Source organism: Oryzias latipes, chromosome 5 (assembly GCF_002234675.1).
Source record: "Oryzias latipes chromosome 5, ASM223467v1".
Lineage (NCBI taxonomy): Eukaryota > Metazoa > Chordata > Actinopteri > Beloniformes > Adrianichthyidae > Oryzias > Oryzias latipes.
The window spans coordinates 31,498,605-31,526,142 of record NC_019863.2 but is presented as its reverse complement, the minus strand read 5'-3'; the positions used below and the strand labels follow the sequence as shown (position 1 = coordinate 31,526,142).

Sequence of the window (27,538 nt, the reverse complement as noted above, 5' to 3'; positions counted from 1 at the left end):
GCACGGTAAAGAAGGCTTCTTCTGAATTCAGTCGACCGCAGCAAAGTGAGGCTTTGCCGTCATTTTTGTGGATACACTGGGGGAAAAAAAATGCAGCCGCTTCTTCTTTTACTTTAATAAAATAAACCTGCTGATACAAATCAATTTCATGATCATTCAACAAATTTAGGCTTCCAAGAGAGAGAACTTATTCAAGATGAATAAAAGCTTTTAATATTCTCCTTTCCCTCATCAGTTATGCAGACAAATCTCTTCCCTTCAGTGATTCTCCGATGAAAGACGTGAATAATAAGGATGTCTTCTAGTACAGATGCAGACCAGAGAACAGAAATATTTGATTTTTATTACGATGGATTTTCTGTTCAAACATCAATATACAGCGACACATACACTCTGTTTGACAGGTGGAAATGCATTCAGCCGCCGCAGCAGCATCACTCTCCCGTCCGTCACATGGCCTGAATCAGATGTGAGCCACTCTGACCATTGTCTGACAAAGCATAACACGGATTTAGTCATTCAAACAAAATTTTAGGAGCGACCTGAACGACAGCAGCCACCACTGTCTTTCACTTCCAGTGTCTGCTATGCCCGAAAAAATTATAATACTGGAGGCTGAAAAACATAAACGCTTTAATCTGAAAGGTTTGATAGAAAAATAGACACGACATCTGAAACAGCACCTGTACAGAACTCAGCAGTGCATGCGCCCGTGTGCAGATACCCCCATTTAAATCAGTAGGAGAAAAGAAACATCATGCTATGGTCCTGAAGCTAACAACTAGGCTAATAGAATCATGTGTTAATGAACGTTAACTACATAGTAGTTGGAAATAATAGTGTATAAAAAAAAGTGTCACTCTGTGCGTTTGTATATTAAAAAAGCCATTTGCCATCTGCTGAAGGGGAAAACCACTCAGCTGGATGAAGTCCCTCCGCCTGTCTGACTGAAATGCGGAAATGTTTGTTTGGTTTCTAAAGACAAAAATGACACACTCCAGACACCTGGGAATTCTTCATGTTGAAAATGAGCTCGGTAACTGATTATGTGCCACATTATGTGCAGCAGAATATTTCAAAGATGACCTTCAGTGGGGAAAGGCCTTTAGTACTTTACTTTGATGTTTTCACTTTTTTTAAATATTTTTTTTCGGTTATTGTGAGAACTGGAACGAATGAGTTTGATGTCACCCATAGCAAATGGCTAACATTCAGCTCCATTCAAAGGAAATCAAATCTGTCGCCACTTTTTCTTCATGTTGGAACCAGAACCTGATCTGCAACGGACATGCAAATGTTTTCTCCTTGATGCCAGCTCACTCCCCAGACCACGTGGATACCACCACCTAACAGACATATTTTCACTCAGTTCACACAGAAATATTGTGGACAGTTAATTTGGCTGCAGAATAATTATATAATTCATTCAAATGGCTCAACTGTTGCGATGTTGGCGACAAAAAGAAGCAATGTAAGATCTGCACCAATCGCGGGGCCTCCAGTAGAGATTGGACAGCAACAAGCAGTGATTGGTCCAAGAGGGTCTGAGTCATCGTTTCCATGGCAACCAATCAGGAGTGAGCTTGTTGGAGGGCCACAGCCCCACCAGTTGGAAGCGGGCTACACCAAATCTGTCAAACGTTTTGATCGCTGGATGTGGGGGCTTCGTCTAATTTAATTGAGGCATCTGATTAGTCAGTTATGACTTGAATAACTGAAGGGGGGGGGGGGATCATTCCCTTTCTTTTTTTGCCTCCTTGTGAGTCAGAAGATTCCTAATCCAATGTCGTAACAGCAAAATACGTCCAACACAAGAGGCTTTCAGCTCTGATCTGTTTACTCAGCTGTCGGACAAATTTCAAAAATGATTTAAAACAAAACACGAAAAAAAAAATAGGGGTATTAAGAAGATGTTAAAAAAAGTTTTAGAGCAAGAATGTTTATTCTGACCAATAGAATGAGTAACAGCTGTTTATTTCTCTATAAAGTCAATAGGATTTGGGGTTCTTGGAGCCATTTCCTGTTTGGAACGCCAGAGGGGAGGGGTCACTCAGTCCAGTTCTCACATACAGCCAGTGGTTATTACTTTAACAAATCAAACCTTTTAAAATATATTTGTGTAGTAATTTGTTTATGGTAGATTATTTGTTTATCCATATTTATCATCCATCTTAAGTTTAAGTCCAAAAATCTGCTTCTTTTCATACTCTAGGTGAAAAGCCAACTGGTAAACAAATAAAAGAAATACGTTTGATTGCAGTGCAGGGTATTGTGGAATAAAATGCTAAAAACGTAAATCATTTGATTCAATTTGATTGATTTTCACTTCCTGCATTTGATTGAGGCATAGTTGTGATATCTATTTCAAGTTTGGCCGCTGGTTCCAGAGAAACACATGAAGCCGTTTTGATCCTGAAGCCGTGAAGCTGTGGCCAAGTGGACGCTCCCACCTCCACCAGCTTAAATTCAAACCAAATAATGCTTAATGATAATGCTTGAATAGTTCGTTTGGGGCAGAAATACATCCGTATTTGGTTCCAACGTTACACTGTCAATACAGATGTGTCAATTCAAACACAACATGTAACTTCACATGTAAATAAAAACATACTCTTGACAATACAAGCTGGTAACAACATACATTATGGTGCAACACATCCTTTACAAGAGAATACCAAGATTATATCAGTTTCTAGTGATTTTCATGTGCTTTCACTGATGCCAATACAAAAGAATATCACAGCAATGAGTAAGGCCACATTTGTTATACGTCGTTTCTGCCGAATGCCTCAGAATGTTACACATTTAAGGTTAGAACTCTCTGAAAAAGGTCAGACAGCTGCTGTGTCCTTTTCCTTTCCCTCACATGACCCACACAGAAACGACGTCTCCGTTCGCTCATGGCTCCGCTCATGTGTCCATGGCTTTTTTTTTTTTTTGCATTTAGAAACTTGACATTCTTTCTGCTACATGTCACTTTTTATTAAATTCATGCCTTACAAAGGAAAATGTGAGGCGAAACAATAAAGCAGAGCGGAGATGTGCATTCAGAATCCAAATCAGCCAGGATTCCAACGAACAGAAAGAAAGAAAGACTAAGAAAAATCAGGGATGATCTGTACAACCACTTCTCTGCACACAGAGGCTGCTGATGCTGTTATGAAAAAAACAACAAATGACATTGTAAAGACAATATACATAGATGATGCTCAGATAAAAAATAAACCTCTTGTTTATTGTGCTGTACTGTGAATAGTCATTATTTTAGAGGTGGCCTCCCTGCTAGACTAGAGGCTAAACACCCCAGGTATACGAAGACTGCTGGTTAGATCACAGACAGACAGGAAGAAAATGCAAATCTTTGGAGATCTATAACTGCTCGAGTACAATGTGTTTATGCAAAGTGCAATTTGTTCCATTTATTTTAGGTAGCACGTCATCCACTACATAGTCCATATAGATTAGTCTAGTCTTTGGCAGATGAAGACAATATCAGTCTATATGCTGCAACTGGCCCTGCCAAAAAAATAATAACAATAATAATAATAACAACAAAAATCACGATTTAAAGTGCGTTGTTCAACACAAGTCTAAATAGATTCTAATTCGTATAATTTCCATCCTTTTTGAGATTATGCCATAAATATTTCTCTATACACTTCAACTCTGTAAATACTCTTGATCCTATGACTATACGGGACTATAATTTTGCGATTATACATCAAAAATACAGAAAGTGTGATTTGACACGCTAATATCCCCGCCTGTCTGCTGATGCCTTCTCGTTTCTCTGGACACTTTCCTTTTCAAAAACAGTGGATCAATGAGATTTCTTCTGAGCTCCAAATTTGAGCGTTGGGGAGGAGGCCAATTCATCAGAGAAACTGGGAGGCGGAGTACATCTCCAAGTGGCTTTACAGATGGCTGAGCTTCGGGGGTCGGTGGTCAGCACGGTTCACTTTAACGGGATCAAGCCCCAGGAAAAAAAAGTCAAGCATTTGAGAATTTTGTACCTCCGAGCTGAGTGTGCAGCATGAATACGAGCTGAGAAGTTATTGGGTCTTCTAAGACCACGGTGACAGCACAGCAGCGACCTGGTCTTTCTGCATTTTATTGTAAGCTTCTTTGCTCTTGTTACAAAGGTCATGGCCCCAGTGGATTACTGTGTACTTTTTGACATTGACACCCAGAGAATATAACTAACCAGGAGCTTTCACAGGCAAATCAATAATCTCTTTAACAGCATTTTACTAGCAGAGCAGCTCATTAGCTTCCCAGGTTCTCATTCCTTAGGAATGTCTGTAATTTCCAACATCTCTGTGCAAACTGGAAAACACCAAAAGCCTGTTGTGAATGTTCATCAGGTAGGAAGTTATATTGGGCAAATACTGTTGAACTAGAATTGCGTAAAGCATGGGGGGGACCACGCTTTAATCCGTTTCATTCCTCGGTCTCCTCCTCGTCTCCCTTGGTGCCTTTACTCCAGCGCTGGAAGCAATGAACAGTTGAAGCCAGGAAGAAGCTGGTCATAATGGCCACCACAGACACAGAGATGCCAGAAAAAATGATGATGAGCAGGTCTCTTAAAGTCAGGGTGGCCTGGCACTCACGGAAGCTGTCCATTGAGAGCTGGGTCAGGGAAACCTGCCGGCCGTCCATGGGGAGGGAGCACTCTATGCCTTCCACCCCTGGATCGAAACAAGAAACAGCACAAGACAGTTAACCAGACATCCCAGTAAACACTGTGACCCCCCAGTCACTCTAGCACAGCGGTGTCAAACTCATTTTCACCGAGGGCCACATCAGCATAGTGGTTGTCCTCAAAGGGCCAGATGTAACGTATACATGTAACTAATTGTAATGAAAAATAAACGTAACTACTCCTTAATGTTAAATAACTCATTGTTTATTTATTATAACTTTTTAAAGTGACAATTACACTTGCATAGAAACATGTTAGCTTGTTACTCTAGCATAAATCCTTTTACATTTGATTCTGTCAGGTTAGGTCATATGGACTGTTTGATTCCTAATGTATAGTTGGCTAATCCAATATTTCAAGTCCAATTCCCCCTAGATATGAATAAATACACACCAATTTTTATTTTAAGAAATTAAAAACTTTTATCTTTTGCAGGCCACATAAAATGACATGGGGGCCACATTTGGCCGGCGGGCCTTGAGTTTGACACATGTGCTCTAGCATATACTTTAATGTGGCCACCCACCATTGATACTTATTCCTAGTTTATGGATTAATTTGGAATCCACTTTTGGATTTTGTACATTAATTCTACTCTAAAAAAAAAAAAAAGGAGTCTGAACTTCTCATTCACACACTTTGCTTTGTTTAAACTACGGACACAAACATTTTTCAGACAAGTTAGGCTGGCTGGCATTCTACATGACAACATCCTGGATTCAAAATATGCCAAGAAACGACCATGTATAAAGAAAATGTATTTGTTATTTTTTAAGCAATAATATTATTATTATTATAAATAAATACATCTCCAAAGTACAAATAGAAAAACACACAATGGCAACGTTCCCACTGCAGGCTGAGACGACCCAATTCTGATTTTTTTGCCCCTATGCGACCTGTATCTGATCTTTTCATGACAGTCTGAATGACACAGATCCGATCTTTTCAAATGCGACCCAGGCCACTTGGGTCTGTGGTCCTGAATCCAATACGTAGGCCACATGAATCCGACCCGTATGTCATTGAGACGTTCCAAACGTCATAATTCTGCGTTGAAATAGGGCGGGAACTAGAACATAAACAACATGCACGCACACAAGCGCGGCCCCCCCACATACACATCTCCATTCCACAACAGTGGGTACAGATGATCCTGGCTCCATTGCCTTCTTAAAATGAGAAGATTGTAATTGTGCTGGCTCTTTTGTGAAAATAAATGTAATAATGCAAAAAGAGCTCCGCTTTGATAACACTGTTTTTGACATGCATTGCTAACGTTGGCTACTTCCACAGACAACGAGTGAAGTCGTTCCCCGTTGAGTACTCTTCTGCGCATGCGGGTCACTTCTGGGTCATTTCACGGTCACACAGGAGATCACTAAAGTACGCATTTAATTGGAAATGTGAACGGCCTTGCAAAAAAAAAAAAAAAAAATCTGATTTTTAAAAAAAAAATCGGAATTGAGCATAAAGCCCTGCAGTGTGAACGTAGCCTATGATGAGCCTGTTTCCATGGTCCTGACTTCTTATGGTAGATTTGTTTCAACATTTTTTTGTTACAACTCGTTAAGTATTCAGTTGGTGACCATTGTGAGAGTATTGACACCTCAGCAAGATGTGGAAAAAATGCCATAAATAGAAACTAAATAGTAATTTTAAATCAATTTATTAAAAAGTTGTGAGTTTTCTTTGGTTAGTACTTTGCAAAAGAAAAACTTGGCCCAAGAAAAAAGATAGATTACTTTTACTTCCTGCTGAGAAGGAAATTATCTGTTTCTGTGAGCCTGAAATAAACCAAATACTACAGAAAAAAATGTCCTTCAGTAAAAAGAAAGAAACTCCTAAAACAAACTAAACAAAGGAATATAGGTGCTGGATTAATAGTGAACAAGCAGAGAGGCGGATCAGTGCACCAGAATTCACTGAAATGTGAATCATACAGATAATGTAATGGGAAAACAATTTAATGGAAACAACAACCTAAATCTGTCTGTCAAAATTAAAATATGCAAATTCGAGCCTCAGAATTCTAAACAGATTGATTAAAAATGTATGTTAATAAATGAAAAGGGAAACAAGATTTATAAAACATCTTTTTTGTAAACTTGCCACCTTGTTAAAGAAGGAAAGCTGTCATCATTGGGCAAAACGGAACTAAAATATTGACATACTGTACATGGAATAAAAGGAAATGTTAAAAATGTTGGAACTAGCTTCTTTTTTTTTGGTGGAAAACTTTTGGCCAGTTTACCTTAAAGAAAAAGGGATCTGACTTGTGTAAGAAGCCCCCTAGTGGTTACCTTGTGAAGAGATCTGGCTCCAAAAACCTTTTTCAACCAGCGATCAACTGATTTTAATTCATTTCCACACCTGCTGCTTGTTTACTCAAATCCTTCAGAAAGTTTTAAAGTCCAAAGTATGAGTTTCTGCTCATCAATTTTGTTTTTGCCTTTCATGATTTCATGTGAGTCACTTGTACTTCTTGGGCTAGTCCAGGTGATTTTTTTATTGAAACCTTAAGTTTCTGTCCAGACTGACAATGAGTCACTCCCTGCACCACAATAGTTCATGAGGAAATTGGAAGTAAAGAATGTCTGAACTCTTTGGGTTTTTTGTGACATTTCAGCAGCATTACAGCCCATCTAACCCAGACTGATCTAGGACTCAGTTGTTCTTAGTTTTGCAACTAAGCTTGCTGTCTGGTTTGATCCGTACATTATATTTGGTTTTCCTCCTCGGCTACATGTTTCAAATACAACTAAAACTCCCATTTATTAAAATAACTAAGCAAAATAAGATTTGAGATTCACTAAACCTTATCGTCTGAGCACAAATTTTCTTAAAGCAGGGTTTTTTCTCTGTCAGTCTGTCAAGAACTGGTGGTGGAGGACCCAAAATGCAGGAGACCAAGCTTGGTGACAGGAAATAAAACATTTAATAAACAAACTGAAACATGACAAAACTATGGGGAGAAACAAACCGGTGACAAAACAGAGCAGATGACCTGACAAGGATGAACAAAAACCAAGACACTTAAATAGGCTGAGGGCAATTAACTGAACTGAAGACAGTTGTGGATCATGAACCTGAAAGTGGAGTGACTGACAAGAAGGAAACCAAAAACATGACAAAGAAAACCAAACCACTGAATCCTTACAGTCGAATCAAAATTTCTGGGCTTTTTAGAGGCTAAACCCTCTAAATTAGAGTGTAGATTTAACGCCTTAGCCACATGCACTCATACGGAACGTTGAAAATGGAATGTACCATTGGTGTGTATGGTAAGTGTACCATGAAGTATTCGTAAAGCTAATGGAAGTTACACACACTTTCGTAAGGGTGATGCTGTCATACGATGTCCTTGCGCCACACTAGTCATTAGTCAAGTGGCCCATTCCCGAGTTTACGCAAAGCTACACATACCAGATGTTGCCCGCAGGACACCTAAAGGATGCCCGCACAAACTCAGCTCTGATTGTCCCATTTCCTCATTTCTAAAATTGCACACAGTGGGCACACCAGAAAAACCTGTATGACACGCCTGCGTCACCCTCACGTGCTGTCTAAGCCGTCACGTCGACGGGTCATATGTGCATGAACATTTAGGCTCTACGGGATCACAGAGCAGTGAATGACATCAAAATTTCCACCTGCGCACTCCATACAGGCTTTCCCATATTTCACCCGCAGACAGCCCGGATCCACCCCCATAGGGGCAGTTGTGACTGCGGCTTGAGGGGATGGTTTCAAACCAAAACAAAGATTTGCTGAACCTTAAACTTTTCCTACTAAACTCTGCCATCCTCCATTGTTTTGTTCCTCTTAAGGACATTTGTTCTTCCACTGACACACATTTATATCCCAAAGGACATGAGAACACGTCAACACCGATCCACAGCCTCCCTTTTACTGTTGAGAAGGAAAAGGCTAAGCTTGCCGACTTGCCTTTCATTCACAAAGGACCATCTGATGCTGGAGTTTTGATCTTTTATCAAAATTCATCTTCAAAAATTGACACACATTCTTTTTGTCTGTCCTCAGTAGCTCAGTGATTGCATTCAAGTCCTGCAGAACTCTTCAGCTATGCTGTCCATTATTTAATAAACTCATTACTTATTCTGTCCAGCCTGGCCACCCCCAGCAGAAAACTGCTACCTCCAGATCTGCTTTGTGTCTTCTTGGCCAAAGCCATTATCTCCACATCATACATCATCGCTGGTCTCAGTACCATCCTGTATACCTTCCCTTTCACTCTGGGTGCTATCCTTCCATCATAAATTAAACCTGACATTGTCCCCACTCTCCATCCAGCCTACTCCCCCTGTCTGTTGCTTTGGGTGGCTGAACACAGAGTTTCAGAGAGTGACCAATTTCTCTGTCAGTATTCCCACATAAATGCTTAATAGATTGTTTGTTTGCTGTAACAACAAAAAAAAGGTTAGATTCATCCAAAATCTTGTTTTATTAATTTTTTTAACCCTTTTGCTATCTTAGATGACCCCCCCCCCCCCCCTACACTGAGGTGTTCTCCCTACCATGACAAAGGTGGATAAAGGTGGAAAGATTTCATGTAATCCATGGACACCAGTGAAGATCACAAATCATTGAAGAAAAAAGGTTCAGAGCACTGTCTAGTGGGTCTAGATGACCCAACTCCCAATGGTAAAGTGCCTAGGATAGAACAAGGGTTACAAGATCCATTCATAGAAAGAGCTGCAAGGTGTGACATGAGCACATTAACAGTGCATATTGTTTTGCTGTTGCTAATTATTTTTGGTTTTATGTCTCAGGAACTTTTGCAGGCACACATTTGCATGGGTTAGTAAAGGAAAGGGGTTAGTGAAAAATAGCTCTTTAATTGTTGTAAGCTGTTGATTGTGTATTAGAACTGGACTGAGTGACCCCTCCCCCCTGGCGTTCCAAACAGGAAGTACCTGCTGGTACCAAGAAGCCACAATCCCACAGACTTTGATTGAAGCATAAAAGTCTCTTATCATTTGGATTTGGGATTGAAGCCCAAAAGAACCAAGTAGTGGCAACATCTGCAGGAAACGTTGGTACCATTTTGCTGCAGACAGCTAAGTTTCATAAAACCAGGACGGACGGGAATTATATGATGTAGTCTCCACACAACAAGGTGCTTTATTAAAAATATAAATCCTCCCAAATAAATACATTCTTATACTTTTGCTTTTAATGGTTGGGGCTTTGGCTGTCCTGTCTAGCATATGAAACCATAGAGTACTTGACATTGAACAGTAAATTGGACTGAATTCTAAAGTCACGCTCTGTGCAGGAAGGGACGGACCTGCTTTTACGTCCTCAGATAGCTGGCTGCAAATGTCTGCTGCAGACTGTGACTTTGGTTGCAAAGGCTTTTTGCTAGATTATAATCTGCTGGGCACGACAAAGCTTGACGTGGTACCAATTGGTAGGTTGGGTAGGTCCTTTGTAGGCACACAGTTGAACAGGCTGACGTCTGTGACAGAGAGACAGGCGGTGAACAGGCTCCTGCCTGTCACATGCAATCCAGTGCATCTACTTGTACAGGATGGAGCAGCGTCTGTGACGGGTTCTGGGTACACACTGTATACAGGAATTTCTCACAGACATTTGTAACTGCATCACACCAAAGTAAGCACTTGTTTTTCCATACTTTTCTCATTCTTTGGTTTCTAAAGTTTGTAGATAATGCTTGATTTGATTAATTTTCTATTGGGATGAATTGAATCCCGATTATATGAAACCAAGAATTCTGCTTCCTCACAGTCAATGTTTTCTTAGAGCTCAGGAACTGCAGGCAGCTCTCTGACCAAAAATGCAGAACAGACAATCCCCTGCAGGAGGCTCACCATGACGGTCCTTCACCGTCAGGCGCTGGTGTCCACCGTGGGACTGGATGGGATCGCAATGATGTGGGTCAGATGTCCCAATTCTATACACATGTTTAGTAGCACTGGACAAAGTTTATAAGCTACTACCTCCTTATGTTTTCTATAATTTGTTTATTTTATTGTATGATCCTGCTGACATTACCATATAAAAAGAAAATATATACAAACAACATCCCAAAAAGTCTATTTCCTGTGTCAGTGGAGTCCTTGGTGATATTCCCTGCCCCCTTACATGTTTGTGAGATTTACAAGGCCACAGAGAAGAACAGGGTGCTCCCACAAATAACCAATCAAGATGCAGTCTGCTCCTGTGCTGTTTAGTAGCTGTTCCATTCCAGAGGCGCTTGACTGACAAACTGTGGATAACTGAAGACTTTCTAACCAATCTTTTATGTTGTGGCAATGAATGAGAAGACAAGTCTTGACTTCGATACGTGAAGCTTTATTCACTCATATGCCAAAAAACTGAAATAAAGCGGGCAAATCATCTTATATATGAACACTGAATCAGACCACGCCCAAAGCAACTGCAAAGCCTGTTGGGTGTGAAGCCCAGAGGCAAGGATAACCCCACACAGCCCCCCCCCGAACACCCAGAAAGGAACTCAAGTGTCCAAACCCATTCTGCAAGGGCGTTTAATGAGTCTGCCAAAACGGCTATGTCGACCCGCAGCCTGTGGAGCCAACTGTGGGACGCTGTTTGTAGAGCGTGGCAGATCTGGGGGTCTGGAAGGAGGACGCCCCCGGCGAGGAACTCGAGCTGGCTGCACAGCGTCGCCTGTCAACACAAACGCTGGTTTCAGCCGGTCCACTGTCACAAAGTCTCTGCGCCCACCCATGTCCAGGACAAAACATTTGTCCCCCTTCTCCAGGACACGAAACGGACCATCGTAGGGGGGATGAAGGGGCGAGCGGTGGGCGTCATGTCGGACAAAAACAAACTGGGCTGACTGGAGCGATGCAGGCATAAATGACCGTGGGACGCAGTGGTGCACGGGGCCAGGAGCCGACGGTAAACGGGGGCCCGGGGCAGACGACTCTAATAAAAACTCCCCAGGAATTCGGAGCGGCTGTCCAAACACTAACTCAGCGGAGGACGCGTCTAGGTCGGTCTTAGGAGCTGAGCGTAGCCCAAGTAGGACCCACGGCAAACGATCCAACCAACAGTCATCTGTGAGCGCTGCACGGAGGGCAGCCTTAAGAGAACGGTGGAAACGCTCGCACAACCCGTTCGCTTGAGGATGATAAGCCGCAGTACGGTGCACCTGCACCCCGAAAGATCGCGCCATTCCCGACCAAAGCTCCGAAGTGAACTGGGGGCCCCTGTCTGAAGTAATGTCTGACGGTAGACCAAAACGAGCAACCCAGGCAGAGAGAAAAGCACCGACCACGTCAGCAGATGTAGTGGAGGACAGAGGAACTACCTCAGGCCACCTGGTGGTCCGATCCACCATTGTTAACAAATGTGTGAAACCCTTCGAAGGAGGCAGTGGGCCAACCAAGTCCACGTGAACGTGGTCAAAACGCTTGGCTGGGATCGGGAAAGGTTCTAGGGGGGCTTTTGTGTGCCGGTGAACTTTGGCGCGCTGACATGCAACGCAAGCTGCGGCCCAGCCCTTCACATCCTTACGCAACCCAGGCCACACAAAACGGGAACTAACCAGCTTTACAGACGCACGTACACCTGGGTGGGAGAGGGAGTGAACAGATTCAAAAATGCGCTGCCGCCACCCGGCAGGAACCACCGGCCGTGGCCGTCCCGTGGAAACGTCACACAGGAGAGTTAGACCACCATCTTGCCACACAATATCCTCAAGCTTGAGGCCCGAACTACCAGAGCGGAGGGCAAGAATATCTGCATCACCAGGCTGCTCGGCGGCCATAGCAGAAAAATCCGTCCCAACAAGCACCGGGGAGACGAGTACGCGTGAGAGGCAGTCAGCAACAGTGTTGGACTTTCCGGCTACGTGACGTATGTCAGTCGTAAACTCAGAAATGGCTGCCAGATGGCGCTGTTGGCGCGCAGACCAAGGTTCACTCACCTTAGCCATGGCAAACGTAAGTGGTTTATGATCCACATAGGCAACGAAAGAACGTCCTTCCAACAAAAAACGGAAATGTCGAGTTGCCAAATACAGTGAAAGCAACTCGCGGTCAAACACACTATACTTGCGTTCCCGAGTCTGCAACTTGCGGCTAAAAAATGCAAGAGGCTGCCAAGCGCCCGCCACTCGCTGCTCTACCACAGCACCCACTGCTATATCTGAAGCGTCAGTAGTCAGCGCGATCTCAGCATCTGGGTCTGGGTGCGCGAGGAGTGCAGCCTTTGCTAAGGCTGACTTAGCTCCGTCAAATGCAGCAACGCGGTCTGGGGTCCATTCCACAGGGTCTGTGGCTTTCTTTGAACGCAAACTGTCATAAAGCGGTTGTAACAGGTGGGCAGCCCGGGGAATGAACCTGTTGTAAAAGTTCACCATCCCCAAGAACTCCTGTAGGGACTTAACCACTTCAGGGCGGGGAAATTTAGCCACGGCCTGAACTTTGACGGGAAGAGGAACCGCACCCTGCGCTGAAATTCGATGGCCCAAAAAATCAATGGCTGACAAACCAAACTGGCATTTAGCCGGGTTAACGATCAAGCCGTGGATTTCCAACCGCTGGAAAACTTCCTTTAGGTGCATGAGATGCTCTTCAGGGGAGGGGCTGGCCACCAAAATGTCGTCTAGATAGACGAACACGAACTCGAGACCGCGTAGCACGGAGTCCATTAACCTTTGAAAGGTTTGGGCTGCACCTTTTAGACCGAAGGGCATGCGCAGGAACTCAAAAAGACCAAAAGGAGTGATCACTGCAGTCTTAGGCACGTCTTCTGCCCGCACAGGAACCTGATGGTAACCGCGCACCAGGTCCACTTTGGAAAAAATTGAGGCGCGGCACAAACGAACCGAAAAATCCTGAATGTGGGGAATGGGATAACGGTCAGGTGTTGTAGCGTCGTTCAGACGGCGAAAATCCCCGCACGGGCGCCAGGAACCATCTGCCTTGGGCACCATGTGGAGGGGCGACGCCCACGGGCTGTTAGAGCGCCTCACGATACCCAGACTTTCCATGGTGGCGAACTCCTCCTTAGCGATGGAGAGTTTTGCCGCATCGAGGCGCCGTGCACGAGCAAAAACTGGCGGGCCCTTAGTGGGGATGAAATGCTCCACGCCGTGCTTAGCCACAGTGGAGGAAAAGGCGGGGGTGGTCAAGGATGGAAACTCAGCCAACAAACTCTGAAAAACGTCATCGCATGACAAAAAATGCGCGCGCATGACAGGCCCAGACCCCCCAGCTGCACATGGGACAGTGGCAAAAGTGATCGCGTCTATTAGTCTGCGGTTAGCCATGTCCACCAACAAACTATGTGCACACAAAAAATCTGCACCGATAATGGGAACAGAAACGGAGGCAACGACAAATTCCCAATTGAACTTACGTCCATGAAAACATACAGTTGTCCTTTTGGTCCCAAAAGTCCCGATAGCAGATCCGTTAGCCGCACACAGCGGCGGTCCACCGGTGGACATCTCTGAGCCGGAGGGGGGAACCAAACTCTTCTGGGCGCCAGAGTCCACCAAGAAACGACGTCCGGAGCAAGAGTCCGTAACAAACAGCAGCTCTCCACGTTCGCCAGCACTCACAGCTGCTACCGAGTGCCGGCTGCTGCGTTTCCCGAACTCAAAAACGCACATGGCGGGACACAGCGCTTTGCTTTCCTTCCGAACCTCTGATGGAAACGGCACAGGGAGGTCCCGCGGCGCGCGCCCTCGCCGACTGCAGACACCGATACCGGATCGTCCTCCGTCTCCTGCATGTGGGCATCAGACGTCACGTGCTGCACGGCAAAACGCCTGGTAGCCAGTAGAACTCGGTCCGCTTCCTCAGCCAGTCCTCTGTAATCTCCCGCTGCCAGGCGAGGAGAGTTGGCCAAAGCCGCGCGCACGGGCGGTGGGAGCTGCCGCAAAAAAAATGTGCGGGAAAAGAAAACCGCCCTCATCCGAGCCGAGCAGCGAGAGCATGCTGTCCATCAAGTCCACAGCCGAACTGTCTCCCAGGCCCGACATGCTGAGGATCTTCTCTGCTCTCTCTGAAGCAGACAGGCTGTATCTCCGCAGCAGAAGCTCCTTCAGAGCCGCGTACTTCTCCTGCGGGGGCGGGCTGCGCAGCAGCGGCATTGCCCTGCGTGTGGACTGCTGATCCAGAGCAGCCACCACCAAGTAGTACCTGGCGTCATCCGTGTGCACCCCGCGCAGATGAAAAAGGGCTTCGACATGCTGGAACCAGGAGGCGGGATCGCTCTGCCAGAACTCGGGCAGCTTCACGGCGGCGGCAGCTAGCATGGCCGGGTCCCCGCGCGCGGGAGATGGCGAGGTCACTGAAGATGACGTTGAAACTCGCGCGTCTGCTGGTTCTGACATTATTCACGATTGGGGTCACCAATGTGGCAATGAATGAGAAGACAAGTCTTGACTTCGATACGTGAAGCTTTATTCACTCATATGCCAAAAAACTGAAATAAAGCGGGCAAATCATCTTATATATGAACACTGAATCAGACCACGCCCAAAGCAACTGCAAAGCCTGTTGGGTGTGAAGCCCAGAGGCAAGGATAACCCCACACAGTAACCAAACTTCAAGCTTGACCCCATTTGTCACTCTAATTAAATGGAAACTTCCAAAGTTCCAAGAAGCCAAAATCCTATTGACTTCTATAGAGAAATAAACAGCTGTCACTCATTCTATTGGTCAGAAAAAACATTCTGATACCTTTTTGTACACACTCTTGATAACCCTAATTTTTTCCATGATATTTTTTCTTTAGTTCAAGTTAATTAAATTATAAACTAACCAATCAGACGCCTCAACAAAAGTATGTGGAGCCAGCTGGCCCCCACATCCAACATTCAAAATGTGGGACAGATTTTGAGTAGCCAGCTTTCAAATAGTACGGGTGTGGCCTTCCAACAGGCTCACTCGTAATTGGCTGAGAGTGGACTTGGACCGATTAAGACCAATCACTGCTTCCTGATGACATCTTGCTCCAACGTGGTGGCGTCCGTTAAGAACGCCGACTGAATTGACGTCATTTGTTGGATCTGAAAGTAAACCATTTTCTATGGACGACATCACTGAGTCAAGCTCTCAGATACAGTCAATGAGGTTTTGTCCTAAATATAATCATTTTTTATTGTCGATTGAAATACATACTGTTTGTGTACTTAAAAAATGGTTAGTTCCTGTCACCAAATGAAAGCTAACCGTTATTCGGCAACTTCCGAATAGATCTTCAAAGAGTCACTGTCAGCATTAAAGATGTGTAGATCAATACCAACACATTTTAGGGCTCATAAATAACCTGCACCACCTTTGTGCTCATAAATGCAGTGGCTGCAGAGCAGGCCTCTGTCCAGTAATGCATTACAAATCACTCCTTTACACCACCAGGTACGTCTACCCACACGGATGCATTACAGTCTTGGCGCAGAGCTTTGATTGATTGCTTTTAAAGTTACAAGCAGTTGACAGGATATAAGCTATCCCCTGTTTCAGCTGAGATTGATCTACTTTGCCATCACAGACTGATATTGGGGATTCATTTTGCCCCGCGCTCTCAGTACCAAACGATTGATCTCTGCACAAACATCTTCCTTCTGTAGATTTTAGCCCCCTTATTGGTTTCTGAAGCACTGGTAACCATGAACACATGCAAACTAAAAAAACCTTCACAATATTCTGGTTTTACCAGTAATATTAGTCTACAAAGGAGTAAAGGCAGAGTGGTTACAAGGTTAAGGGAAAATCTAAATAAAAATGTTTATATACCTGTAGAATGAAAATCAAGTTTAGGAAACGACATGTTTAGGTACAAATTTGACCCCTTGATGCACAATGATGCAAATGTGCATTAAACCACGTTGGTGGTTTAAAAATTTTAATCCAGAATCTATTTGAAAGCAAAAACATGTGACTTTTTGGTTGTTGCTGGAAATAAATTCAGGAGTCAAGGGGTTAAAAAACTATAGTTTAGAAAAAGGTCAGTTATCTTTGAATTTTCTCTTTTCATTCTTTTTTTGTGTGTTTTATAAATACGGTTCCATTAGATTGGAGATAAGCAGGCTTTTTTGAGCTGTAAGATAAAAAAAAAAGATAATATGTTCAGTATTCAAATTTTATAAGTTTTGAAAGATTAATGAACATCAAACCACCCTCTATGATCACTAAAACATAATTATTCACTTCCTGGTGCTGAAAGCAATAACTCCTGCATTTGCCTCCGTTTTTTGTTGTTGTCTCTTTTAGTCATTAAGACACAAAGATGCTGTTCCTTTCTTTGATTTGTGTTCTCTCTCAGAAACTTTGAAGTCATCTTTCGTTTCTTCATCTCATAGCTGATGCTCTGTGTTGTTCTGTCCACCTTTTCCCTCTCTGCCTCTTATGTCAACACTTTCTCCGTCTCACACCAGCTTGACAAAAACACGAAATTAGGCCAAGATAAAACAAGCAAACAGCCTGTGGTACTGGAACACATATTTTCCCATCTCTTACCCATGGGGGGTAAATATAGCATTTGGAGTACTGTGGCATAATTTGTGTGCAGTGTTAATGCCATCATATTTCTTAGCTGTTTGTGCAAAGTGACATTCCCCCAGAGGAGCAAGTGGATAGTGGGTAAAGGAAAATTCTGACTTAGTCTCAGGTGTGGCGTGAACTGCGAATTTGCAAAAAATACTGTTCAGGTCATGGTTAGTGTTGATAGCGATGCCATGGCAGGCCTCTGCCTCCATCCCTCATCTCCTATGAGAAGTTGGCCTGCCCTGCCCGGTAGGCAGTTCCAGCTCCAATTACTCAGACCAATGTGGCGTAGAACTGTGTCACTCTGAATTATACATGGCCTTTGTTCATCCTTAACCTAAGAGCACAGGAGACAGCAGTGGAGTATGTTTACACTCATTCCTCCACTGAAACATTTATGAGGCTGAGAAGTAACAAAGAAAAACCTAAAACACACAAAATATTACAAACATATCTCTGCTTACAGTTCAAAACATCTGACTAACTATTCAATCATTTTTGATTGTCAAATAAATGAAGATGCATCTTATCCAAGAAGAAAAACAGTCCTAATCCAGGTGACTTTTTCTGCTATGGAACCATCGTGGATGAATGAGTCTACACAGATTTGTCAAATAATTGTTTATCCTCAAGCTGCACATGTGGTCAGAGACAGTTTACCAGTATTTTTATAGATTAACCAGCCATCAGCTCATCACACTCACCTGGAATGTTTGAAGTGTTCTCCACTAAGACTCCAAATTATCAGGGATTTTTTTTTCAAATAACAAAATAAATAAAATAAAAAGGATAATTAAATTGGATTTGGATTTACAACCCTGGGTTTTGCAGCTGCAACATTATGCAGCCTTTCTGAGCAGAAACTATAAATTCTTTGGGAAGCCTTATGCAAAACCAGCTCAGTTTTTTTTACGTCTTTATTCTGTTCAATTAATTTGCCTAAATGTTTTATGTATGGACTGTACAGTTCTGACATTTTAAAAGCATCCGGTTTACTTGATCTATTTTGTGCAGACTACATTTCAAAAGAATAATCCAAGTTTACCAAAGAAAATAAAACACACCTCTGATGTTGTTTAACATACAACCAGTGTATACGCTTTTTTATCTGATACCATAAAGAAATGGTCCACAAGTTTTGGGCTGCAGTCCGGTTCTGGTCCGTGGGTCACTCAGTACCAGGCTGCAGATTTTTAAAAAATACAGTAGGTAATTTTTATGATCTCTGTTGTTTATTTTCAGATTCTGAAGGAAGTTTTATTTTGTAAAACATACCAGATTCTGGATTTACAGAAAATGAAGATTAAATCAAATTAAGCTGCTGATTTGTGGAAACTTAATAAAAATGGGCCATTTAGGAATTGTCCTACAGCAAAGCTAAATTAGAGAGGCCCATGTTAAGAAACATCCGCACAGAAAACAACCGTCTGTGCTAAAAACAATCAAGCAACATTTATTTAAGAAACTACTGCACAAATATTTGCTGCATGCCAGCATCATTTGCAGGATCCTAAGGCTGAAGCAGCAAAACCTGATCTATTTAAAACTACAGTTTTAAATTATCCTCAACACCTGGGCAGGTACAGGTAAGGAAAAGTGGGTCAATGATAGGGAGGGTGTTGGAGTTCAACTGCCACATGACAGCGCCCAGCAACACAAAGCAGGAGGTCATGAACAAGGACACACTGTTCGGTTTGTGAATTTTCTCAAGTGTCAGTGTCTAATATAAAGTCTGAAGTGACCTCAGCATAGCATCAAGCACAAAGAAAGCTTGATAAAATGATAAAAGTCAGAAGGCTTTAAACTCATGATCTTTAGTTTGAAAGCAGGGGGCAGTCGTTTGGCCTCACAAATGAGCCAAATAAGTTAGCATGGCAGAATACTGCTGTGACAATGAGGTAAAGGCTGAAATTAAATGGTATATTCATTCATCCTCTGTCCCTTCTTGTCCCTTTCGGGTTCAAGGGGTTCGGGAGCCTATCCCAGTCACTTGTGGGTGAAGGGAGGGGACATCCTGGACAGGTCGCCCGCCTGTCGCAGTAAACGGTTCATACCTTTAATACATACAGATTTACATGTCTGAAAAAAGGATAATGAGGATGGGTGGCATATAAAGGCAGGCGATTTAATTTTCTTGATTTTTACAGCAATGAAAAAGTAAAACACAAGTCATTACTGGAAAGAATGAGGGGCTTCAGAACATCAGTTTTCAAAGTGATTGTTTCACAACTGATTTAACTAAAACTGCCCTGACACTAATATGGTCAAAGTATGAGGCTCACATGCTGGACTTTAAACATGTAGTTGTAGAGTTAGATAAGCTAGTTTTCTCTATGAGTTCTGGTACATCGCTTGTCCGTCCTGGGGGAGGATCCCGCCTTGATGTGGACACCCCTGAGGTTTCTTCTTTCTTTTCTGGAATCCGTTTTTTATTTTTTTATTTTAGGAGTTTTTCCTTAAGGAGTGTCTAAGGGCAGGGATGCCCTGATTAGTTTAGCCATTACCCATTGAATTCTATGCTCTTTATGATTTATGTTTATTACACAACTTCCGGTTTGAAGCCCATTAAGACAACTATTGAATAGATTAGAATAGAATAGGTCTATAATAATCCCTAAGGAAATTTAAAAAAGGCCATCTGCTCACACTTAAAAACACACACACACATTAAAAACATTAAAAATAGTTTTTAAAAAAATAGCAAAAGAGTAATAGATAAAAAAATTAATTGGTAATTTTAAAATCAGTGGGTAAAAAATAAAAAAAATAAAAATAAAATACAATAAATTACTTCCAAGATGCCCTGCCAGAGAGTTGTATTGCCTGATGGCACGAGGAGCAAAAGGTTTCTTCAGTCTTTCTGTGGAGCAGCGCTGGGACAGCAGTCTGTTGCTGAATGTCCTCCTCCTGCTGGTGAAGGCCTCATGTTGGGGATGTGAGGGATTCCTCATGATGGCCCTGAACCTGCTCAGAGTTTTCTGCTCTGCCACCTCCTCCACCGGATCCAGCTGCAGTCCCTCCACAGAGCTCGCCCTCTTGATGATCCTGTTGAGCTGCAGATGTTCTTCTTGCTGGTATTGCACCAGCACTCAGCAGCATAGAGGAGAGCCCTCTCCACCACCGACTGGTAAAACATGTGCAGCAGTTTTGTGCAGATGTTGAAGGAGCGCAGCCTCCGGAGAAAGTACAGCCTGGACTGGCTCTTCTCGTAAAGCTGGTCCGTGTTGGTAGTCCAGTCCAGCTTGTGGTCCAACACACCCCCCAGGTACTTGTATGTCTGTACCATCCGTACGCTTTCTCCCTCTAGGTGCACGGGCTGAGGTGTAATATTGGCCAACATGAATGAAATTTAATTGAAAGTGGACATGTTTGACAGAATGTAATTTTCTTGTTTGATCAAACAGATCTCACACACAACATGTTAAAGTTCACATCAACGTGTTGAGAAAAATGAATTTCGCTCAGTTTTTGTTCATCTTATTAAGTAAAAATGCCCGCAGTGGTGACGCTACTTTGAGTAAATCAATACTGTGACGCTTATCAAGCTCATTTACTAATGAGTGTCCATCTGTTGTTGCATAACCACTTCTAATGCGATATCCCAGATAACAGGTCACAACCTTTTTCTGCAATCGGAGCTCCATCATTCCATTAATTTGATCTGGCAGTTTGCTGACTGCATGTGTGAACCAGTCGGGTTTGCTAAATCCAACTGTCTGATATTCAGTAAGTCGCACACTCCTTTGGGTCAGCAGGTGGCGATGAACTCTGCGGCTCCTCTGGGGAGGACAAACCTTTTAATGAGGATGATCAATCTAAAATCTATTTGTTATGTCACGGTTTCATACTATAACCAGTTTGGATCATTTAATCATTTGCTTGGGGAACTCAACACTTGTATCATTACTTTCCAACTGCATCTCAAAAATGTTCGACACGGTTCCAGGATGGGCAAACTTTCTTCTTTTATTTATGGCTTTTAAGGGAGTCTGGATTTTTAAAAACGTTTAACAAATTTGATTTGGTCGTTGTTTTGTATGAATACTGTAACAACCTTGATAACTGACCAAGCTGTGAAAAGTCCATGTGATACCATCAAATGAGACAACGCAAAGAGGAAAAGATGGTTTAAGTACGGGAGTTGCTCAAAGAAGCTAAGTTTAAAATATTTCTTTCCACAATTTTTAGGCAAATTTTAGGAACAGAGTTAGGTTAAAAGACCTGAAGTAACTTGGAATTTAGGAATTCTGGGAAAATAACCCTTTTATTTTGTGACACTTTTCAGACAAAACAAGCAGATCGAGACAACAGTAGCCATGGATGACTTACACTGATTCACAATAATTAATAGCTTCATTGGAAAAATGTTAGGGAGCAACTCTCTACTTTAAAAATTAAACCGCTTCCTGTTATCACTCATCAGAACATTACGGTTATTAAGGTTCACAGCTGGATAATGTTTTCATAAATTAAATTAGGTATTAATCTAAACAGCAGCTGGACAAGGAAAAGCAACTTTATTATATAGCACCTTCACCCTGAGGCCATTCAGTGTTTGACAGGGAAAAGCGACGTTTTTTCATTTTGACTGTTGGTGGAGAAATATATCAGTAAATCAGCTTAGATGCTGCTGTATTTTGGATAAAAAGATGCAAGAGAGCACAGTCAAAGTATATATATCATATGTTCAGGTAGTCTAAACTTCCTTTGCCGGTCCAACACAGAGCAGACACAAAATCAGTAAAATCAAAACAATTCAGAATACAAAAAAACAACAAAATAACCTAAAAAATGTCATCATAGAATTTAGATTAGCTATTTAACAGACTGCGGCTGGTATAAAGTCCCACTAGCTCTGATGCACCCAGGTGTGATACTTGTCTAAAACTCCAAGTAGCTCTCTTTGTCCTTGGCGGTAAAGATCTGAATATGTGGAGTCTGTAGACATCAGTAAAGCTTTGAACCATTATTGTAAATTGTGAACCAAACCAAGAAACTATGTTAAATGAAAAGATGAATTCCATGAAACCTTTAAAACAAAAGCTGAAAGAATGTTGGAGTTTTCAAAGTTTATGTAGAAAAATAAAAACGTCGCTGCTGGCATTTCTAAAGAGGTATTTAGTGTTAAAGTGAAATTATGGTATGGAGATGGAGGAAACAGTTGATCAATTCTTTGGTTTTTGATGCATTTAGGTCCAAACGATTTACCTTGCTCATTAAAAAAGTGTCCAGTTCATGCTGTAGCACGTCTTTATTGGTAGTTTCCATAATGATGGTATTGTCCAGAAATATGTAAAAACAATGGAAAAATCTGCAGTTGCCATTTCCTCACTCATATACTCCTCACTCAAATCGGAAGTATCTTCAGAAAAGAATGTACCTTCTGCTCCTTTTTCCTAAAGTAAAGGTTACTTAAGGTCCATCTGAATGTTTTAAATCATTCACAGCAAAAACATCTGGGGTATTTAAACAATATATATGGGAACATGGTACAGTTCCCCAAAGAGACAGGATCCTAGATCCTAAAGCGACTAAATAGCACGGTAAAAACAAAAACACAAATATTGTCTATTATTCCAAAAGTTATCTGAGAGGGACTCCAGCACAAGACAGCATGCTTCACGTCTCGTCTATAGCTGAGCAGAGCTGCTAGCAGAACAAAAACAAAATGTTCTGCTCATTTGCAAGACTGCCCCAAAAGAAACACGCAGAGATGCATAAAACGTGTTCAAGCCCTTTGATGATTTGATTCATCGGCCACGACATAAGCTCCTCTTTGAATGTACAAGTCAAAATTTCACAGCCCTATTACCCTCGAAACAGAAGCACACGTGACTGTCAACATTCTTCACGACCTCCACCTGAGCAACCCCCCCATTTCTAAAATGCATACAATCTGATTTGAATGAAATATTCGATGGAATAGAATCTTTGTCATAGAACAGCAGCACTGTGCGTTGTACGTCAAGACTGTGAAATGCGTTTAGTCCAGTTTTATTGCTGAAACAACTCATGACAAACCGCTGTCTGTGTCCTCTCCAAGGTCATAAATAGTGTTTTTTTTTCCCACAGAGTTCCTCTTCAGTAGGATGTTGATGTTCACCAATTAGAAAGACACATTTAAATCTGTTTTACATTCACAATTACACGACCACTTAAAAGCCCCTTGGAGCCGTGAGGATTAAAATACTAAATCATTTTTAGTATGCAAGATATGTCTTGCCACCTCATTTAATATTCAGCACCTGTAAGTGTTGGCACTAAAGTAATCCCTTACAGATTCTATTGTCATCACTATTTACCGCTCCAAGAAGAGGCTAGCCCCTCTGTCTTGAGGTTCCTCTGAAATCAGCATGCAAGATTACGTAGCAAAAACACCAAATCATCCATCCTGTTATGTAACTCATCCGTGACTAAATCGCTGTGCTAGATGGAGTCGTGAGTATAAAAATCCTAATGGATAAAGAAAACAGAAAAAAAACATGAAACACCACTATGGATTTAGTTTGAGTGTCACCGTGGATTGGAAATAAAAATGTTGATTGAATTGATAAACACACCCCCTCACTTGTTTGTTCTGTTTTAGCTCAGATCACATGAGCTCTATGGACTTTTCAATTGATTGGATTTATTAATAACACACGCTTGTCACTTTTAAACAACTATTTTCTGCTATTACGCACTCAGCCTCACACATTATGTTCTGTGGGGGTGGAGGAAGAAAGAAAATAAATTAGAGCAAAGGGGAGGGAGGGGGAATTCCTCTTCTCCAATATAAATAGAGCAGAGGAGTGCTATGCTTATGGATTTGCTGCACTGCTCGTGGATGATTTACTCATAAACACTTAATTTGGGTCAAGCACCGGAAGACAAGCAGACTCTGGCGTTAACACTCACCGTTTGGAAGCTTGTGGCTGTTCTCCATCAGCCATTCAAAGAGGTTGGTAAAATTACAGTTGCACACCCATGGGTTGCCCTCTAGCCTCACCACCCGCAGGGAGGGCAACTGTTTCAATGCCCCCACCTTCAGGGTAGACAATGCATTACGTTCCAGTTCAAGTTCTCTCAGAGAGGTGAGGCCCAGGAAGGCATCCTCGTTGACATTGCTGAGATACGGGTTGTTTCCCAGTCGCAGTTTGATCAGGCTCCGGGTCTCCCCGAAAGTCCCCTTGGGGATTTCAGTCAAATTGTTACTGCCCAAGTCCAGGAAGACCAGTCTAGAGGAGGTGCTCAGGGTCCCGGGTTCTATGTGTGAGAGGGAGTTGTTCCGGAGGTCCAGATAAACCAAGTCACTGTACAGAACCAGGAAGTCCGAAGGAATGCGAGGTATCCAGTTGTCAGCCAACAAAAGCCTACGGATGTCCAAAGGGATCTCCTCGGGTAGCCGGGTCAACCCACGACCGCTGCAGTCAACAGTGTGAGGATCGGGGCAAAGGCAGATCGCTGGGCAGTTTTCCCCCAGGGTCCATAAGGCAGAGGACAGCAAGACGAGGATAGTGTGAAGCCAGCAGACGCATGGCAACATGGTCAGAAGGGTGAAATGTGTTAGGAAAGAAAACACTTCGATTGGGGACGAAGAGGAGAAGGGTGGGGGGGGTGACGGCAACAAGGTGGGGGTCAGAGGGCAGGAGATTGGGATGAGGGAGGGGAAAGGGGTGGAGGGGATCAGTCCTCCTGAATGAACATCCTGACGTTATGGAGATGGATTACTGAAAGAGCTCTGGAATTGCGAGACAACACAACGGAGACGACAACTGGTTTCCAACAGATCATGTAGCAAGCGGCAAAGGCAGAAGAGCAGCCTGCCTGCTGTGAGTGGACAGAGAGGGGAAGACGGGCAGCGAGAGAAAACGTGCCTGACACAAAGAGGAGTGGCGCTCCGAGGAGCAAAATGGGTTCGAGCGATCGTAGACTGAAGGAAAGTCTGGGACACACACAGGGGAGAAGAGGGGGGTTGAGGAGGAAGCCGAGTCCGCCACACTACCCTACAGTTGGTCTGGCGGCAGGGACAGACAAAGACAATGAGGGCTCTGACACAAAAGGATATATGAAGGTGTGATTCAAGCATGACAAGCACAGAGTTATATCGTTGCATTCCTCCATTAGTCCGAGGTCCGAGGATCAGAAAAGCCCGACGATCTGAAAAGAAAGAGAGAGAAGCTCACGGAGCATCGCTCAAGTGTGTGGTGGTGGTGTTGTTTTTCCCCCCTCCCCTCAATTTTCCCTCTATGTCTCCCAGAGCCCGGCACATGCTGTAAAAAAAAAAACCACACACACAGCACGGGTTAGGGTTCCTCTGTCCGTCTGCACCGTCTCAAGGCTGCTTCAACGAGAATGGAAATGTCCAGGCAGGAGCCCCGTGGATGCAGCGCTGAGCTGCACAGCCATGCCAATCCAACGTCTGCCTCTGTGTGTACCACAGCTTATCTCATGCCCTCTCCCCTCTCCTCATTTTCAGGGGGGCGTGCCTGAACTAAGCTGTCAACATGTGATGTCACTTCCCATAGTGGGAAGAAACGATTGGTTGGATGAGACTATCAAAAATGCAGGACTAGTAATACGTGATACTTAGGAGAAGATGTGTAGGTCAGGAAGAAAAAGAAAATCATCCTAAATGAACCACAAATGCACCTGGAGAACATTTGCAGATATTCACCTGCATGTTAATTAGGTTTATCATGTAGAAAATTATTTTTAGTGCAGGGTTTTAAGGTGCCACAAAGACAATTTCTCAAGGGAGCGAGTAAACAAAGGGTTGATGGTAAATGAAGGCAGGCCTGCCCACAACTCAGAGGCAAACTTCTAATGAACTCCTGCCGCTCTGCAGAAACAAGGTCCTGGAAACTACCGTTTTTTTTTTTTTTTTTTGCCTAAAAACGGCATAATCAGGATAAAAAGACCACTGTAAAAGGCTTTGCAATCAAAGCTGATAGGAGTGGGACTTTGTCTTTTCAAATCTTTATAGTAACATAAGTCCAGTATTATAGAATGAAACGTTTAAAAAAATTGCACTTAAAAGAAAAAATCTGTGAAACAGGTAAACTGTGTCACAGCGTAGGGCCACTAAATTTAAAATCTTGATGGCCTGTTGATAACATTTAGAGTTTGGTGTGTTTCTGAATTTGTAACAGTTGCTGTGTCTGCTGTTTCAACAATGAGAGGTTACTTCAGAAGGGCGTCCTGAACCTGCAATGTCAGGAAGGGTGATAAGCAGGCCACAGAAGACGGTGCAGAGGGGGGACCGGTGGTTGTCTCAGCCTCATTACAGCTCTCATCTGCCATCTCTGCTGGGGGGCTCAGAGGGCATGACCCCACAGATTCTTGTATGTATAAAGATGTTTTATTTATCCATTTATTTCGGAGAGCTCTTCATTATGATGATTTGCAACAGTTTTCTGACCTGTAAAAAAACCTGACATTGTTAGGTACTGGTGGTGTACAGCAGTGGTATTGTTAGGCCTTTTTTGGGGGGGCTGAATCGCCTCTAAAATATTCTTAAGACCCCCTTATATTATTTAAGGATTTGACTTTTTTAACACATTACTTTTTTTACATAAATACTCAGAAATACAAATATTAATGAATGTAAACGTATCCGTATATGATCATAAATCTATTGGTCCCATTCAATTGACAGTGTTGAGCTGAGTTCACACCACACACGATTTGCGCGGCGACCAGTTTTTAGTGTCAAGTCAAAGGTACAGACGCGATCAAAGGTCCTGCGGCGCGAATTGAGCGACATGCCTGCTGCGCCCCTACCCGCCTAAAAGGAGGGGGGGGGGTTATTAAGACCTAGTGGTGTATACTGTAGAGATGTTTTGCTCAAGCGTGCGGCTCGACTCTGTATCGATCTTTCAAAGCCAAAGTGTCATTGTTGGCGTATCGAGCGCTCGCTTGAGATGGCGTTTGACTTTCAAAATGTATCTTCATTTCACCCTCATGGATTGCTGACCATCTTTGCCAGTTTTGAAGTCAAAGCGGGGTTCTTATAGAGAGGCAGAACTCATCCTGTGTTTGTGGCGATAAGATTGCAGTAAAGAGTCGGTCACTGTGTTTTGTTTTTTTAAGCGTCTTATTTGCAAGTCAGTGTTGAACTTTTTTCTTGGCCGCATGGACCCAGAGGAAGGGTTAATGTAACACTTTTGATTAAGGATACATTAGACTGGGCAGATTCGTCTCAGGGAGGAAATGTGGAGATGCAAAATCACACAGGACTCCTTCAGCTGATTTGAAGTTGATATATTTACAGTGAACAAGCTACAAAATAATTGACAGACAATATGTACAATGCGAAATAACCATATATATATATATATTTTTC

General features: G+C 42.9%; 1 protein-coding gene across 3 annotated transcripts in view; it reads right to left on the bottom strand.

Annotated features, from left to right (window-relative positions):
* LOC101159345 (leucine-rich repeat-containing protein 38) overlaps positions 1-25,944 on the bottom strand; it is a 36,662-nt gene extending 10,718 nt beyond the window's left edge. Inside the window, exons 1-4 of one of the 3 annotated variants that reach the window (XM_020703612.2) lie at positions 25,492-25,679; positions 25,262-25,353; positions 24,112-24,749; positions 323-4,688 (exon numbers count right to left, since the gene is read on the bottom strand). In XM_020703612.2, the coding sequence (XP_020559271.1) occupies positions 4,441-4,688; positions 24,112-24,749; positions 25,262-25,317 (942 nt within the window). In that variant the 5' untranslated portion in view covers positions 25,318-25,353; positions 25,492-25,679 and the 3' untranslated portion in view covers positions 323-4,440. Of the gene's footprint in view, positions 1-322; positions 4,689-24,111; positions 24,750-25,261 lie in introns of those variants that run through there. The other 2 variants (XM_020703611.2, XM_020703614.2) reach the window with 2 other exon arrangements.
* Positions 25,945-27,538: the final 1,594 nt, after the last annotated feature.